General features: G+C 47.7%; 5 protein-coding genes across 5 annotated transcripts; 3 read left to right on the top strand and 2 right to left on the bottom strand.

Annotated features, from left to right (window-relative positions):
• Window positions 1-682: 682 nt before the first annotated feature.
• MGYG_06331 (hypothetical protein) lies at window positions 683-2361 on the bottom strand (the record flags this gene model as incomplete). The annotated part of the gene is made up of 4 exons (XM_003171740.1): window positions 683-734; window positions 765-867; window positions 943-2033; window positions 2090-2361. 4 exons carry the CDS (start codon window positions 2359-2361, stop codon window positions 683-685), a joined length of 1518 nt encoding a protein of 505 aa, XP_003171788.1.
• Window positions 2362-3645: 1284 nt separating this feature from the next.
• On the top strand, window positions 3646-9311 carry MGYG_06332 (chitinase A1; the record flags this gene model as incomplete). The annotated part of the gene is made up of 7 exons (XM_003171741.1): window positions 3646-4270; window positions 4333-4467; window positions 4546-4732; window positions 4798-5063; window positions 5134-5983; window positions 6081-7852; window positions 8050-9311. 7 exons carry the CDS (start codon window positions 3646-3648, stop codon window positions 9309-9311), a joined length of 5097 nt encoding a protein of 1698 aa, XP_003171789.1.
• A 305-nt stretch (window positions 9312-9616) lies between these two features.
• MGYG_09122 (hypothetical protein) lies at window positions 9617-10586 on the bottom strand (the record flags this gene model as incomplete). The annotated part of the gene is made up of 3 exons (XM_003171742.1): window positions 9617-10312; window positions 10384-10476; window positions 10530-10586. The coding sequence occupies 3 exons, from the start codon at window positions 10584-10586 to the stop codon at window positions 9617-9619; spliced, it is 846 nt and encodes a 281-aa protein (XP_003171790.1).
• A 1037-nt stretch (window positions 10587-11623) lies between these two features.
• MGYG_06333 (LysM domain-containing protein) lies at window positions 11624-13065 on the top strand (the record flags this gene model as incomplete). Its single annotated transcript, XM_003171743.1, has 3 exons — window positions 11624-11839; window positions 11906-12205; window positions 12262-13065. 3 exons carry the CDS (start codon window positions 11624-11626, stop codon window positions 13063-13065), a joined length of 1320 nt encoding a protein of 439 aa, XP_003171791.1.
• Window positions 13066-13681: 616 nt separating this feature from the next.
• On the top strand, window positions 13682-16675 carry MGYG_06334 (sugar transporter STL1; the record flags this gene model as incomplete). The annotated part of the gene is made up of 6 exons (XM_003171744.1): window positions 13682-13786; window positions 14261-14703; window positions 14775-14852; window positions 14912-15394; window positions 15457-16169; window positions 16230-16675. The coding sequence occupies 6 exons, from the start codon at window positions 13682-13684 to the stop codon at window positions 16673-16675; spliced, it is 2268 nt and encodes a 755-aa protein (XP_003171792.1).
• Between the last annotated feature and the right edge of the window lie 1237 nt (window positions 16676-17912).

The following is a 17912-nucleotide window of genomic DNA, read 5'->3' on the forward strand; positions in this document are numbered from 1 at the left end:
TCACTAGTACATGATACGGTAGTTATATCACCGACAGTTTATAGCATCCTGGGTTCACCCATGGACAACCAACGGTGGCCATGGGCTGACCAGGTTCGGAGCTTTGGCGCTAGATTCACCGTTCATCGTGTGGAGTGCGAATGCCATCCTAACTATCGATATTGTATGGCGAGGATCTTCCGTGGAGTTAATTCCTTACTAATATTAGTAACTCAAAGTAGTATAGCGTGTGGTAGTAGCTTAGTCATCTTCCAATCAAACATCTTCATCCGCTGAATTGCGCTCTCCTCACCATCACCTATCATCATTTATTATTTTCACTGCTGCTTTCGTCTAATACCAGTTTACTGGCATTTTCTAACTTCTCTCGATGACAGACCCAAAGACTAGTAAAATGCCCACTGAACTTCAACGATTTCCAGGGTTCCGGTTGGCAAAATTACGCGCGAATACTGTGACTGCTCTGAGCATCCATCCGCCCTATATTAATCGAGGAGCATTGGGCGTGTTCCCTGCTTTTATATAGCCGTCGTAGGGCTACAACGACCATCAATACTACCAAACACATACTATCCTTTATTATCTACAAAATTACAAGAAAAATGTCAGGCCCGGCTTATTATTTATAATTAACGGTCACCTATATCCTAACTATGTGAATAAGCGCCTCGGGGACTCCGTGCTACCTATACTCTGCTTCTGAAACGGCAAATTGCAGTATAATAGCCCAGTTGCTATGTTATTGGCCAACACAATAAGCATACCCCGAAGCTAAATTGCTACACTCTTGGTTGACGCCCCTATTGAGCTGGCGAAAGCGGCTGACGATAATACCATATTTCGCCGCGATTGATTCGCATGTCTCTCCTATAGGTTGGGTTAGCCTCCGCATAGAGGTGGGAAAATAGAAGAGAAAGAAAAGAAACGAATTCATATTATTACCTTCTTGCCTCAAATGCCACTTCTGGCAATTTGGATTTGAACCTGATGCTGTCGGCCCGGGGGGGCCTGCTGGTGTTGTCGTTGCCGTTGGAGTACTGGTCTCGCTCGTTCCCTCCCAGATACGCACGCAGACCGCAGATCCCACCCTTAGATTGGTACACTGCTCATTAACGCCAGGATTATATCGATGGAGCTTAACATCGTTTATTTTGTACCTCGCCTCAATTGCTGCGCAGGTATCACCTTGTTTGACAATATGCCATTTATTACAATTGTCCGGAGAGCCGCTCTGCGTTGGGGCCGGTGGCTCTACCCACTCTTCTAAGATGGTGGTGATAGTCGGATAGCATGAAGAAGGAATAGTCGTTGGACTTGGGAGGATGGGGTCCGCGGGTTTGGGGAAGCAGTAGGGATCCCAATATTCGTCTATACATTCATATGGAAGATCCCAAGAGTGGAGGTGATATTCGTCTTCCTCAAGGCCTTCGTCCCATAGGGTCGAATTGTTCTCCGAGTTAAAGGGACAGAAAGTTATGCGCTCTCTCATGGCGGCAATCATTTCATTGGATGGTATCACAGCCGATACGGTAGAAATACTAGGTGGGTCTGTTGGGAATAACCAGCTGGTGGTGAAATTGACTGAGCTGGTGATAGAGTTCGGGGCCTGTTCCCAGCTGTATGTGCTCGTTGGCCCGGTGCTAACTGAAGGTCCCTTGGGAGCTGAAGGCAAGGTTGGGGTAAACTTGCCAGCCTGTCCAGGTGGCCCGATGCAGATATATTTGCCAACCGCGGAGTGGATGTTCTTGCATTTATACCCTAGGGAAGGGTTCCATGAACGCATCATAAGGTCACTGACACCATCTCCCGCAAGTTTGAGCAAAGAGTTGCAGGTTTCCGTGGCAGTCACTTGATGTATGAGGCACTTTGAAACCTCATCCAGACAAAGTATCTCCCCCCCAGTGAACGACAAGTCTGCAGTAAGAGGAAATCCATTATATACCAAAAGGCGATCAGTGGCGACTGAGAGGCTCTCCGCAATGGAGTTTGGTGTATCTCCAGCCTTTGCCTTATAGGGCTTATCGCAGCTCGGCCTTGTCCGGGGTCAGTACTAGGTGATTTCCAGGATAAGGACGATGTACATGCTTACGTTTCTAAGGGTACCTGGCTTGTACTTGTTCTCGTCACCGGATAAGAAGTTGATATTCCGCAACTTTCCTTCAAAGAGCTAAAGTCCTCGGGGCTGTAACGGCGATTTTCGCGAGACATGTTGATTTCAAGCTGAATAGACTTCATATAGCAGTCTGAGCAAAGCGCCGCCTCTTCCGTTAAGTTCGCCAGTTTGTCTTTACAGAATCCTTCCTTCCGTACATTAATGCGTAAGTTGACGAACTCTTTAGGGGTGGAATTGAGACTACTCATCTTGGAGACAGGTAAGAGAATGCCGATATATAAACTGTTTCGCTAGGTCCAAAGGCGCAAATGCGCCCAGCACCTCGTCTCCATCGGTAATGTTGACCGTACCCTTTCCACATCTTGATAATGCTTGCGAATACATCGACGAAATGGCTTGATCACAACCATCTGTGCATATCTGAGGCAGGTCGGAGGTTAGGATCAGTTCCGATGGGTGGCTAAAAACATCTGAACACTCGCTGATGTTCATAGCCAAAGTTGCTCTACATGCAGCCCGCACAGATGCTGGAAGGTGCCCCGGGCTAGGAATGACAGATAAAGAGGCCGCAAACCCCACAAAGCCAGTAAAGATCTGAAGAAACATTGCGAAGAATTCAAAAAACATCATCATTCCTGCGACACAAATGTCGTATGAATCTAACGGTCCGTGGATTGGATGAAGGAATAAATTGGAAATAGGACAAGATAGGTCAAAAGAAAACTATCTCACGGCGCAAGCAAGCATCCGGAAGTAATGTCGAGGTGCGGGACCCAGGCAACAGAAATATTTGTTTAGATTCAGGTCCTGGATAGCCATGTTGATATCGGATGATTGCGGCTTGTCTTCGGCGGGAAAATGGTGATTCACAGCTTGGTACCTCCACCAACCATCCAACAAGATAGAGACTACCTAGGTACGGAGTACTCTGAGCCACTGCTAGCTAGCGGCATTCTCGGTGGACCGACCCACTGACCGGGTGCCCACATCCATCGCTTTGCTCCGACAGGGATAATAGTTAATTAAAACTTATCTTAAAACCAACGGTAAGCAGCACTTGAACAGGGTTCGGCATCATTATTGACTAACATGGAGACACTATAGCGTCCGACCTTGTCCGGTTCAAGTACGGAGTACAGCTGCATTCCTGGGTTCAACGAAAGGGCGTACGTACAATGTGCTCTAGTCAGGGGCTTGTACATGTTGGGGCCGGCGTCGTTTTCGTGCAGTTGGCCTCGAACGCTGGACTTTGACCATATACCTCATTGACTAAGACCCGAGCCTAGAACTCATCTTTCAAAGTCCTCAGTTGATACAACAACGGGAAGATTCCGCAAATACCCACAAGGCCCAGGATGGAACGACCTCGGACGAAATGACCCCTTAACAGCTCTTCTGTGGTTGTGCATAGAGCTCGTTGCTGTGAGATATATTAAGAACGAAGCATTCAATGCGTCCTTCTGCCTCCTCACTTTGCAGTACTCTCTATTATTACACTTGTTCAACTTCAAGCCAAGTGCTTGTATCTAAATATGTACCACTCCTTCTTTTCGTTCAACGCATTTGCCAAAGTTTTTATAGTTCTTGTCTCTTTACTCTCGATCGTCTTTGGCCAACAGGGCTTTGATTGTGATACGGAGAACCCATGCAAAGTTGGCTGCTGCTCAAAATCAGGCAGCTGTGGGTTTGGACCCGACTGGTGTAGTCCAGAAAATTGTATTGGCACCTGTGATGCTGTTGCGGAATGTGGCAAGTATGCCGCTATCCCAGACTCAGAATGCCCCCTGAATGTATGCTGCAGCCAGTGGGGATTCTGTGGCACGACCGAGGAATTTTGTCAAGTCTCCTCTGCGCCCGGTAAAGGTTGCCAGAGTAATTGCGGGAAGCCGGATCGAAAGAAATGCAGCGCCAACTGGACAAAACGGCGAATAGCTTACTACGAAACATGGGCAGATACCCGAGAATGCGACCCTTTCAGGCCTGAGGATATCCCAGTGAAAGCCCTCACTCACCTCAATATTGCGTTCGGTGGAATTAAAGACTCGAAAATCTCCATTGATGACTCGGAAATGATATCTCGAATTGTTAACCTGAAACGTCGCAACCGATCACTTAAAGTGTTTATTGCTGTTGGAGGATGGGCCTTTAGTGACCCAGGTCCGCGATTTTACCCAATTCCTAGAGATTTTATGGGCATGTTCTGATATACTCTATAACAGGACCAACGAGGACTGCATGGTCCGATATGGCTGCGGATAGGAACTCTCGCGGCACTTTTGCATCGAGTGTCGTGGATCTACTCGAAACATACGGCCTAGATGGTATTGACCTCGATTGGGAGTATCCGGTGGCTGGTACGTATTACTCCTTCCTTCGGAGCCCATATCCCTATACCAATTTACACATTATGTTGATTGTGATTCTTCTATCAGATGACCGTGGAGGTAGCCCAGATGATTTTCTCAACCTATTCCATCTTGTCGCCGCCCTGCGAAAAGCCTTTAACTCTCACAACCCTGCATGGGGTATTTCTATGGCAATTCCCGCAAGTTACTGGTACCTTCAGCATTTCAATCTTGCCAGCCTACAAGGCCAGGTCAGTTGGTTCAATCTAATGAGGTAAGTTGAACATAGGTTATCTGTGCACGCAGTATATATCACTCAATTATTAATCTCTTATTTAGCTATGACATCCATGGAAAGTGGGATAGAGACAATAAGTACACGGGGCCCTATGTTCTTGGGCACACCAATGTTACTGAGATCCAGGATGGGCTGGATCTTCTGCGAAGAGTTGATGTCGATCTGCAGAAGGTCAACCTAGGTATCGGCTTTTATGGACGGTCTTTCACATTGGCCGATCCTAAGTGCAACACACCAGGTTGTATCTTTCGCGATGCCGGCACAAGGGGGGAGTGCTCCGGTGAACCAGGCATTCTTACATTCAAAGGTACTGTTGCATTTCCCATGGCATTAGTTTATTACCAAATGAGAAAATTATTGACCCCCATTCATTCTAGAGATCATGGCTCGTCAAAAGCGACTAAACGAGAAAACCATTCATTACGATGAAGAGGCTGGGGTTAAGTATATGGTATATGATGAGACTCAATGGGTCACTTACGATGATGCAGAGAGTTTCGGAAAGAAACGTGAAATCTTGGACAACGACTGCCTTGGGGGAGTCATGATATGGGCAATAGACCAAGATACTAACGATTTTCAAGCGCTCTCTGGTCTTCTTGGTGACGACTTTGTCTCAGGCTCTCTCCTAGAAGGAGGAAGTTTGAGCGATGATGAGAAAGCAGGACTGGCCAGTGACCTTGGCGGACTTACGGGTGACGGATGCTATGTGACGTTTGGCTGTGCAGGGGAGGACGGCCACGGTAGATTGAGTAAATGCAACCCCGGTGATATACCCGTTGCGCGGGTTCATTCTCCTCGCGAGGCAGACATAAATCTCTACGGCCTTCTCTCTCACGAAGCAAGTTACTGTCCGAAGGGAAAGTGGAAAACTGTATGTTGTTCCGCGAAAAGCCCAGCGACGAACTGCGAGTGGGTTGGCCAACCGCATAGGGACTGGAAACCCTGCACTGGAGGGAAGGGGACCGATACCTGCGGGCCTTCACGGTACGAACTCATAACAGATACCGCTATTACCGAAACAGGGGAGAAATTTTGTTCAAGCGGAGCTAGATCACTTTGCTGCGATGCGGCCCCAGATCTCGAGCAGTGTCATTGGACTCATTGCACGCAGTTTGGTAACTGTCCACTGGGTGAGAAGCGGATTGCAATCCGCGGCGACAAAGAAGGAGGAGCATCATGTCGCGATGGGGAATGGCAAAACTTCTGCTGTGCTACTAAAGGTAAGTAAGAGAGGCCCTCTGAACCCCCTATCGTCTTCACTCTTCATGGGACAGATAGCATTAACACTTATATTAGGGGCCCCTGAGAACTGTCAATGGAGCCCGGAGGTAGAGCCTTCGCGTTTAGAGGACGGAGTCACGGTTATTAAATTTCCAACCGCGCAAATGTGTTCCATCACACGATGCAAATCGACTCAAGTTACGTTTGGGAAGTCGATGTTACCAGAGCGGACTGGTGGCTCTCCCTCCCCCTGTGGTTATTTCTATGAAGGAATTCAACATCGGTTATGTTGCGATCCTCTCGCCGAACTCGATTTACCCTTTGATGTTAAGAAAATATTCCCGCATCCTATCGGCGATGATGTTATTTATCATTACTCTGATAACTATGGGAATAATGACCGTGACCCAAACGGCCCAGGGGAGACGGATGTAGGCGATGATCCCTACGGCTTTATTGTTCTTGATGGCGATCAAGACGCTCTTCAGGGCAATTTCCCCAGAGACTTTGTATTTGTCCACAAAGATGATGGGACAGGAAATCCCCTAAGGAGACGTGAGACCCTCACCCGTGATGATCCCGATCTAATGTCCTGGGTATTTGAACATGAGGAATCTGAGCACCTAGTATACTGTCGTAATGGCCGGGGGCAACATTGTGAAAAAATATTCAGCGGAGGGGCCGCTGATACTATCATTGGGCTTCCGCGGCACATTGGGTCGGGCCCATATGCGCGCGTTGTCTCCATGGAGCCTGTGGACAACAGTGAGCTACCCAAGTACCATATAAGGAAACGCTCAGCGGAGGCACATAACTCTACTGTTTACAAGTTGCTCTTCGACTACAATTTTCAGGCGATTCGCCGATCAGATTCGAGAGTGAATATCCGGATTGACTATACCAACCTTGTTCCCTATTGGGATGAGATGACAGGCAAGGAGTCTGAGACAGGATCAATGGAGAGACGTGCTTTGCGCCATGAGAAACGCTGGTGGGGAGGCTATACGGAATGGATAGAGAAACTCTCGAAGGTCCGCGCGTCAGATGAAGGCAAGTTACCACTCTCGATCCATAAACGGATGCTTCTTTACCGCCGAAGAGCACAGTGCGCAAGAGGAAACACTGTCCTCAAAGCAGGGCTGGACGTCACTCTTGACGCCAAGTTTGATATGAATGCTAGGTGGGCGTATTATGCAGAGGGCACAATCATACCTCTAGCTATCGACAACGTCTATACATACTTCGAACTAGAACCTGAAGCTCAAGCAATCATTGAAATTGATGGAAGTGCCGAGATGGAGTATAAGAGTCAGCGGATAAAGATTATTGATACCCTCTCATACCCTGGCTTAGCCATCAAAGGCATTGCAGCGATTGGACCGACGTTGGACATATATGGCTCCATGGCGGCTGGTGCTAAACTTGCCGGGACACTCAAAGCAGGCGGGAAGATCAAGTTTCCGAAATATGAGTTGTATTTCCCGCAGACAGAGGACGCGGAGAGGTACCAGAAGTTCCCTACTCCCCGAGAGGAAGACGAGCAAAGAGCTGGGGGTGTTGATACGATACCCATCTTGGACGCAAGCGTTGAAGCGAATGTTCACGTCGATTTTATCATTACACCCGAGGTTAATTTAGGTATCAAAGTTAACGCCCCTTCCATCAAGGGACCGGTATTGGATGCTCAAATAGTCGCATTCGTAAACAATACAATGCGTTTTGAGGTGCAGGCGAATGCAAATGGGGGAATTGAACAACCGCCCGCTGCTTCTTATAGTATTTTTATCAAATACTTTTACAATTTTGGTGAGCATTCAATCTGCCCAATCTTGTCTACACTATATTTTCCGCTAACACAAAACCTAGGATATGGTGGAAGAGCTCTGTAAGTACTCAGGGACCCGAAGATTCGAGTTTCATCGTTCTAATTGGATATCGTATATATAGCCTCAAATGGCTTGGAGGGCATAGATTGAAGCGTAAGCACACTTCCATTGCTCTCAATCTCTGAAGGCTTTTCTATTCAAATAATTCCCCGTCCTTGATTCAGAAGCTGACAATATCACTAGCTCGAACAATTTGGCCCGGTCTTGGTCGTCAAATTGTTTTATTCGAGCATCATGGCTCCACGGCTGTTTCGAAACGAAATACATTAACTTTGGACAGCTATGAAACCGACAGATTCATGCCTTTGTACAGTAGCAATTCCACGACCCGTCGTCTCAGCAAGAGGGGAGAAGGCCCAGCTGAGGTTCCGTCGTTTGGCAACAGTCTCAAGAGTTTCTTCAACTGCAATGATAAAGGCCAGTGCTCCACTGGTGGTTGCAATGGCGATGCTTGCGATTGGAACCCTTCTAAACAATCTTCACTTTCTAAACGTGATGATACTAATAATGACGATGAGGACCCCGTGGATGTTGATCCGGTCCAAAACTGTGTGAATTCAATTCCTGCGATGATGTATAATTGCAAGTGGTTTCCAGACGAGCACACTGGATCTGGGGTGTTCCCAGGTATCTGCCGCAACATTCTGCAATATTTCACGGATAATGGCCTTGGTTCAGGCCCTCTTCAGGCAACCTTCAGTAACATAGGGAGCTCAACAGAAGGAGCCAACAGAAACTTTGCCTGCGGGTCTCGTTCCTGGCATTCTTATGAGATCAATGATCCCAACACAAACAATTTGATAACGGTCACCGAGACTTGGTCGCAACGGTGTGCGCGGCAATCGAATACTTTCGCTGATCTATCCCAAAAGCCGCATGGCAAACCTGGGAACAAGAACTGGTTTAGTTGCGATGAGTTTCCATTTAACTCACTAAAGGAAGGCGGCGCGGGTGCCCAAGTTGACTGTGTTCCTGGATACCAACAGGAGATGCAGTCGAATCTGAACAAATTGCCACGAGGCTTGGAGCAAGAAGTGACCTGGACGGACAGCCAAGGACAAACCCGAACAGCATTCAAGCTTTGGTCTAAAGACTGGCAAGCCTCGGCGGCGGTGGGCACCAGACGCGACCCGAATAAGGATACAGCATGGAACTGGGAGCTCAATAACGAGAAGTCGTTTACTTTTCACCTTTTTAATTCAGATTCACTTACAACCACCACGGGCGGAACGTATGAAGTGTTCAACCACAAGCTGAAAGATGTTGCCAGCGGCAAAAATCCTACAGACGACATAAACATCGTGGTCGCCGCAATGAATACCTTTGATAACAAGAAATATAGAATGCCAGGCGCCAACGCTTGGTGTCACAATGTTGGAAATCCTTTCAGGAATCACGAATTATGGGGAAATGCTGGAGGCCGGTTCATTCGGATTGTAGAGTAAGTTAAGAATACTCTCCCCTTCCAAACTTACCCATGGTGTAATATGTGTCCTAATTTGCTTCACTAGGTGCACTGTTGCATTTGATAATGGTGCTGTGTCGGGGAAAAGGAGAAGAAATGAGGAGCCAACAACAGAGGAGTTGTTTAACATAAAGAGTAAGCATGTTCTTCTTTCTATCCACGTTTAGTCTGTTTCTGAACAACCTCAGTGCTAATGTATATCACTTTAGAAGTGACACTCATAGAAGGCGGAGCTGAGTTTGATATTCCAATAGATAGCTAGCATATTCCTAGTTGACAAGTAGTTTAATTACTTGCCCAGCCATCACCACTACTAACATAGTACTCTTCAATTGTTTCTTCCAGCAGCCCTTCAGCCAGCTGCTGGCCATCAGACCAGTCTGCGAGTTGTTGCACCACCAAACTAGCCTTATCTCTAATTCGATATGGTAGAATCTCACCTAGATGGTTAATCGCAAGAAATAGAACCCAGCCATCCTCACATGCCTCTCGATCAGCAATAAGAATAAGGAGTACTTGCTCCTGTTCTAGCCCTCCATCTTGGAATACCTCTGGGCAAGGCTCATGGCGCCACGGGCTATCAGACTCGCCATCTAGTATACCGGGACAACGCATCAAGATATGGGGTAGGAACCTCGGTACTATATCAGCCGGTGCTACATAAAGTCCATCTTTTATCTCCTCATCCTCGCCCTCGTAAAGAGCAGCAAACTCCTCTCTATTATCGAATATAGATATTGGGTTATCAAAATCATCGGTATGCGGATCGTCGTCCCCTTCATAAATGGATGCCTTCCACAGTCGCTGGTGAGCCTGATCTGCCGTATCTTGGCTAGCCTTGTCGTTCTTGTGGCCATACCAAGTACGAACCCAAAAGCTCCTACTTAGTCCACTATCATTAGAGGAGCGTTCGAAGTTCGAAAGGAGGTCCCGAGGAATATAATCAAGGTATTCCTCTTGGTCCCTTCGAAGGAAATATTCCTATAAAAGCATAGTTCCTCGGTTAATAAAGTGCCTTGGTGATATCAACAGAAAAGGGAGGACCTCTCTACATTTCGGTCATATTTCCCTAACCCAATCCACTTTTCGACAAGCACCCGTTTCTGCTCATGTTTTGATAGTGATGATGCCGGATCCCAGTTCTCCTGTTGGTCTTCCGGGTTAGATTGTTTGATAAACAGAGAAATCCCCAACTCACAGCAACGAATTGATCAAAGGCAAGAAGCCCAAATGGAATATCAAGTGACTCGGACATATTCCGCAGCGGTAATTGTATGCCTGCAACTGATCTAGTTTGATTCTTGGGGTGGAGTAGGTGATATAAATAGTGTGCGCTTAGGAAGTTTTCGGGTTTTTGAAGCTGCAGCCCAGTAGTTAGCCCTTGTATATATGTGAGTTTTTATACCATGGCATGAGTTAACTATATGTAAGTTTGTTTTGATAGTGCGCTGGGTTCAAGCTCCACTAGTTAACTAGTTAACTAGTTATTTAGTCAGCAACGGCTCCACAGATAAAATCTTATCAGCATTATTAGTGAGAGCTATATGCGTGGGAAGGTCAACGGAATTTACAGCCTATATTGTAACTTTTTATATCTTCAAGGTTGAAGGTCCACGACCATTGTTTTCGCATCCTTTGACCGATGCACTGCACACAACAGGGTATTCTCTTGAGCCAAAAAAGGCTATAACACCGAGCAGGGCGCTCAATGTTGTTCACTTTGCTTCTAGACCATACCATTTTGCATTTACTAGAAGTTCCCTGCTTCTTCTATTACTGTGGACAACAATGTGATGTCACGGTTACAGTGTGTGATATCAGCCTCTGAAACGCTTCTCGGAAGTCCTTTGCTGCTATCTCAAGCCCGCACAGTATCTACCCCTGTCTCGTTCTCCATTCGGTCAGACTATTTTAAATCAGGTGTCCAGTCTATACCCAGCAAAGCCAGGGAGAGTGACTTATATTCCCATGGGGGAGGACATACGCTGCATATGCCTGACTTGATCGAGATACCTGGAGTCATAGTACGCACAAGGAACAGAGTGGGAAGAAGGATCATGGACTATCAGGCAACAGTAAGAGCTTACAGGCCACTAGTTACGGCTCACGCTCCCCGGACAACGTTGGCCCGGTCGCCTCGATGGTTCGTTGGAAGGAAATGAGGACTGGTGACTGTTAGATCCTCAGCCGTCTATAAGAGTCTGGGTGTTCAGCACTGAAGTGGTTCTTTTCACTGCTCCTATCTCGTTATCCCTCACTAGAAAAAAAACCGGCCCTCTACAGCTTCATAAAATGATTGTCAAAAAGTGTGCGGCGGTCCTGCTTCTCTTGAGCATCCCAAGCGTTCTTGCAAGAAATGGGAAGCTCAGAAGAGATGAGGAGCCAAAATATACACACAGTCCTGATGCCACGCCATACTGTACTTGGTGGTATGATAATGATGGGTCAATTGCGTGCAAGGACATTCCTGCTAGCTGGTCTATAACACTGGCAGATTTCCGCCGATGGGTGAGTAGCCTTCCTCTCTTAAGCTTTAATTCTAGGAGAAGAATGGGACTAATAGTTGTTTATCAGAATCCATCTATCACCGAGACTTGCGGTAACTTCCTGAAGGACACATCTTATTGCGTGGAGGCATTCAATGAACCAACGCAGACATCGAGCCCTCCGCCTGCTGCTACCACCACCGCGGCAGGACCGCCAGGCCCAACACAGCCTGGACAGCACAAAGATTGTAACAGATGGGACCAGATTAACGCTGGCGATTCGTGTCCAACATTCATCAACAAATATCCTGGCCTGACGCTTAAGGATCTGATCACCTTTAACACGGGTATAGGGGAACAATGTGAAAACCTTTGGGCAGGTTATTACGTAGGTTATTCTCATCCATAAACTATCAAGGAATTCGGGCTGACTATAAGCGGTAGATCTGTACGGGCATTGCTGGCTGGGCCCCAGCAACAACAACAAAAACAATGCCAGCAACACCTACGGCCACAAATGGCATCACTACTCCAACCCCTGTCCAGCCGAGAATTGTCGACAACTGTGACTCTTTCCATAAAGTTGAGCCAGGAGATGGATGTGCGGCCATAACCTCGAAATACCATATTAGCCTGGCCCAGTTTACCAAATGGAATCCTGGAGTCGGCAAGAACTGTGAATCTATCTGGCTAGGATATTATGTTTGCGTCTCTGTCCTCGGTGATACCCCGTCTTCAACCCCAACCCCAACCCCAACAACCACGACATCTCCAACAAAGCCTACAAACGGAGTATCGACACCAACACCAGTCCGACCCGGCATTACAAATAACTGTGAAACTTTCCATGAGGTAGTCTCAGGTGACTACTGTGCCGCAATTGCCCAGAAATATAGCATTAGTCTTTCTCAGTTCAATAACTGGAACCCAGACGTTAAAGCCGACTGCAGCGGCCTGTGGGCTGGCTATTATGTTTGTGTGAAGGTGATTGGTAGTAACCCAACGCCAACAACCTTGCAAACTACTACTACTACCAAAGGCAATGGCGTGGTAACGCCCACCCCAACTCAACCTGGGATGATAAATAACTGCAAGTCCTTCTATAAGGTAGCCTCCGGGGATAGCTGCGCATCTATTGTATCCAAGGCCAAAATCTCCTTGGGCAAATTCTACTCTTGGAACCAGGAGGTTGGGAAAAACTGTGAAAATCTCTGGCTGGGCTATCAGGTGTGTATTGGGGTGATTTAGTTCGGGGAAGGATGAATGATCTTTGGCCAAGGACCTAAATGTTTATCCTCCTGCTCCCGCATTCCAACCTTTGGTTTCCGCATAGGCATCAGTAGTCCGACGGAGCTCATTCCTAGATAGATGTCGAGATAGCTATTATTATTATTATTATCTATTTACACATCTATTTCTCTCCTTTTCCAGTGCTTAGTAAGACGCTAAGGTATTCACTGCCTACTCCATTATATCTTATAGAGGTTATATTATATAACGTCCACCGACTTCTGTACCGGAAATATGTAAATTAGTAATACTGTTGGAATTAGACTTCCGTATGGGCGGTAGAATCCATTGGAAATTCGGGTGGGATAGGTAAATGGGCGGCCGCTTGGTTCTTAGGTAGGTGGGAATCAAATTTATCCATCCATTTATTTGAAATCGGAAAATTGGTATTCCGAAGGTATTACTTGGAGCCTCCCGAGGTCAGATCCGCCGTGAGAACGAGTGGGCCGAAGAGTACTCCGTAAGCTTGCCTCCTTCCCCTCTCCTACCATCTTAATCGCTCAAATTCCGGTATGGCCGCAATAACACATCACGTGCTACCCACGGCCCCTTCCCGCTATGTGGATACGGCGGGATGACTAAGCAGCACATGACCTCGTCATCCCCCAAACCCCAGAAGTGGAATTCAAAGCAACCGCAAGAAAAAAGAACGACGCCAGCGACGCAGGCAAGCATCATCGTCACCTAAAAAAAAAGTCACCCTCGCAACACCCAAGCCATCCGAGCTGTCAACTCAACCCGCCAGTTGGCCGGCATCCAGCATCCTCTCGCAGCCAACCACAGCGTCTCAGCAGCCCCAGCCTGACAAGCCTCGAGTGGAACACCTGCACCAAAAGCGATCACGCTCGCCTCGCCCTTCTTTGCCTTCGTTTTCCCTTCAGTCATCGGATGCACCTCCAACCCCCGTTGTCATCAACCACGAACGGGTTTCCATCTCCATGCCCACATCGCACTGCAGAGCCGCCCCCCCTGACCTGATCTAACCTCCGCTCTGTCGTCTCCGCCGTGTTACATAACGCCCATTACTCCGTAATTCTTTCGTTTACCTTTAAGCCGGAGTCCTAGGGCTGCTTCTGGCACGCCCTGGTCTTAAGCCGCCACAATTCCTCCATCACTCCAACCCTCAACCTCCTCCGCTTCCATACCTCTGCAGTCGATCCAGACATCCCGGCAGTCGTCTGAACAGTCCTCTTCGCTCTTCGACGCCGACCGAGACAAATCAGGCAGCCAGCGGACCCCGTCTCCTACCCCGTCAGAGTCCAACTTCTCCGTCTGGTCAGATTCCGGTGATATTGCAGACCAGCTCGCTGACGAGGAAGACCCCTTGCGTCTTCGGTTAAGAAGGTCTCTCGACCTCCAGGTGTTTGGAAAGTCTGGTCGACCGAATTCAACTCAGCCAAAACGGGTTCGCTACGAGGAAGACGAAGCTGGGGAGGAGCATACGCCTTTCGTCGACAACGGAGACCTAAAAGAGGCCGTCCGAATTCCTGAACCAGGCCCAAGGACCATTTCTAGAGCAGAGAGGCTGCTGGCTTCCATCATGTCGCCCCGGGATGGCAGGGCCAAAACCCATGGCCTCGTTGGGAAGCCATTGTTGTATGTTTTCCTTGGTTGTCCTATAATTACTTTATGCTGTTTTTTAGGAACAGTGCTGACAAGGAGTAAAGGTACTTTACTAGCATTTTCGTGTCGTTAGGCGTCTTTTTATTTGGATATGATCAAGGCGTTATGTCCGGCATTATTACGTATGTCCATCGTGATGGCCTCTTTGCTCCCAAACATCAAATCCGACTAACAGGCGTAGGGGTCAATATTTTAAAGACTATTTTAACCAGCCAACTCGTGCAGAGATCGGCACAATGGTAGCCATCCTTGAAGTTGGAGCATTTATATCCTCGCTCCTCGTGGGGAAAATCGGCGACATAATCGGTCGACGACGAACTATTCTCTACGGCTCCATGGTCTTCTTTGTCGGCGGTGCCTTCCAGACCTTTGCTACGGGAATCCCTATGATGCTTGTAGGGCGTATCGTAGCTGGTCTGGGTGTCGGTGCCCTCTCCACGATTGTTCCCGTTTATCAATCCGAGATCTCCCCACCTCACAATCGGGGTCAACTTGCCTGTATTGAGTTTACGGGGAATATTTGTGGGTACGCTGCCAGTGTCTGGGTTGACTACTTCAGTAGCTACATCCAGAGTGACCTTTCTTGGCGTCTGCCATTATTCCTCCAGTGCGTCATGGGTGCACTCCTCGGCTTTGGAAGTTTGATCATCTGCGAATCTCCTCGGTATGTCTCCAGCATTTTCGCCTTAACCGTGCGGGTTTTAAGCCTAACAATTAGTGAAACAGGTGGCTCTTGGACCAGGACCATGATGAAGAAGGAATGGTCGTCATTGCCAACTTGTACGGCAAGGGAGACCTTCACAACGACAAGGCTAGACAGGAGTACCGTGAAATCAAGACCAATGTCCTCGTCACTAGGCAGGAAGGCGAGCGGACATACAAAGACATGTTCAAGCGCTACTACAGACGCGTCTTTATTGCCATGTCTGCACAGGCCTTTGCCCAGCTCAACGGTATCAACGTTATCTCATACTATGCTCCCCTTGTGTTTGAATCTGCTGGCTGGGTTGGCCGTGATGCCATCCTGATGACCGGAATTAACGGTATTACCTACCTGCTCTCCACCATCCCACCATGGTACCTAGTTGATAGATGGGGTCGCCGACCAATCCTCTTATGGGGTGCTATTTTGATGATCATATCGCTTTCTGCCATGTCCTACTTCATCCACCTCAACGTCTCCTACACCCCAGCCCTGACCGTCATATCTGTCATGGTATACAATGCTGCCTTCGGGTTCTCGTGGGGTCCCATCCCATGGTTGTACCCCCCAGAAATCCTTCCGCTCAGCATCCGTGCCAAGGGTGCTAGTTTGAGTACTGCAACGAACTGGGCATTCAACTGGCTTGTTGGAGAACTTACTCCTGTGCTCCAGGAGGCCATTCACTGGAGACTCTACCTCATGCATGCGTTCTTCTGTGCCTGCAGTTTTGTCGTCGGTAAGTTTATCCTACTTCAATGACTAATATCATGGATCAGTTTGTAACTTACTCTCTTAGTCTACTTCCTTTATCCTGAAACTAGTGGCGTTCGCCTCGAGGACATGGAACTTATCTTCGACGATGCTCCATCCGCTGCCCCTACTCCAGCTACCCAAGCCGAGCGCGGCTCTCTCATGGGAGGCGTTGGCTCGCCGTCATCATTCGACATCCGACGCGGCAATGAGGCAGGAGGACCATCTATTCCTACCCTGCATCTCAACCCGCCCACTCCTAGACCTGGTTCCATGGCTGGGAGGCTGAAAAAAGCCTCTGAGGGTTCCCCACATCTCCGCCCAGCGAAAGCAAAGGCGGCATTGGAGCATGGATTTCCAACCTTATCAACCGCGGTAAGGACAAGAGGAACACAGGCGATCACAGCCAGTATCGTCAGCTCGGACAGCATGAAGAAGAGTAAATATAAATCTCCTTTTCTCATCTTCATCTTTATAGGCGTTTGCATATAGGTCGCATCGAAGCTCGATAGAAAAGCAATATGCTTGCTTACCTTTTGGATCGGTTGCTTTCATTTGTTAAGGATAAGGCACTCGCCTCCACCATTCATCTCATCAATATCATCATATATCATAATCATATATAACCATCCCATCTACCCATTCCACCCTTTTTTTTAACATTTCCTTTTACAAACTGTTGTTATACCAGCTTTTCGGCACCCCTAGTGAAACTGGGTTTCATGTGGGAATAAATGTATGCTTACCTTTTTCTTTCTCTTTTTCCTTTTCTTCTGTGTCTATATCAATCATCATCACCCTCTCTCTTGACTCTCGGGAATGAGGTATACCTTTACCGGCATCGTCTTTCTTCGGTTGATCATGATCTTCACACTATATATATGCGCACACGCACAAACGCACACAACCACACAATGTCCTTATAAAGAGCTTATCGGGGGTGGTATAATATGGCGACTCGAATAGACGTGGGCAACTATGAATAACTTTTTTTACATTTCTTTACATGCCCGTCGTGGATATATATATAATCCCTACTGCTCAGGAGGCAAGGGTAAGCTTCCTCCCATGTCGCAGGTTCAGGGGTCGGGCTGGTTTCAAGCTCTGGAGGGCGGACGGAGGCAAAATACACATCGGTAGTTATATAGAGAGAAACTCACCGGCAGCTATGTAGTATATACTTGGTGCAATAGAAGAATGCCTCGCTCTCATCTCTCTATCTATCCTCAACCTAGGTAGCTATCAATCTATATATCCTGTAGCTGCCTGTACTTTTGATGTATACTATCACGTGACTCTAACTGCCCACCTTCGACTTTTCTTCTTCTTCTCCTGCAGCTTTTCTGCTCTCGCTGCAGCTTCTATCGACCATTGTTTCACTTCTGCATCTTCTGCATATCGTGCATCTTCTTCATCTTTCATGCTGTCGCTTCTCGTGCGCTTTCGTTACTGCGACCGCTCAACGCCGTACGTGGCCTCATCTTGTCTCCGCCCTTAGAGTTCCGCCATCAGCCCCTTTTTTCTATTTCTAGCTCTGCCTTAGCCGCAACTCTGTGTCTGGGATCCCAAGCCACTTTTCTTCTTCCTCTTCGCCTTCGACCGGGAACCAGAGACACATTTCGCTTCTGTTTCTTCTGCTTCTTCAGCTTCTTCAGTTCTTCTTCACTCCCATTGCAAGCTTGCTGGAAGGGTTTGTTTCCGTTCTTTCGTTAAGAGGGATGTTTTAATC

Source organism: Nannizzia gypsea, genomic scaffold, assembly GCF_000150975.2.
Source record: "Nannizzia gypsea CBS 118893 supercont1.5 genomic scaffold, whole genome shotgun sequence".
In the NCBI taxonomy this organism is placed as follows: domain Eukaryota; kingdom Fungi; phylum Ascomycota; class Eurotiomycetes; order Onygenales; family Arthrodermataceae; genus Nannizzia; species Nannizzia gypsea.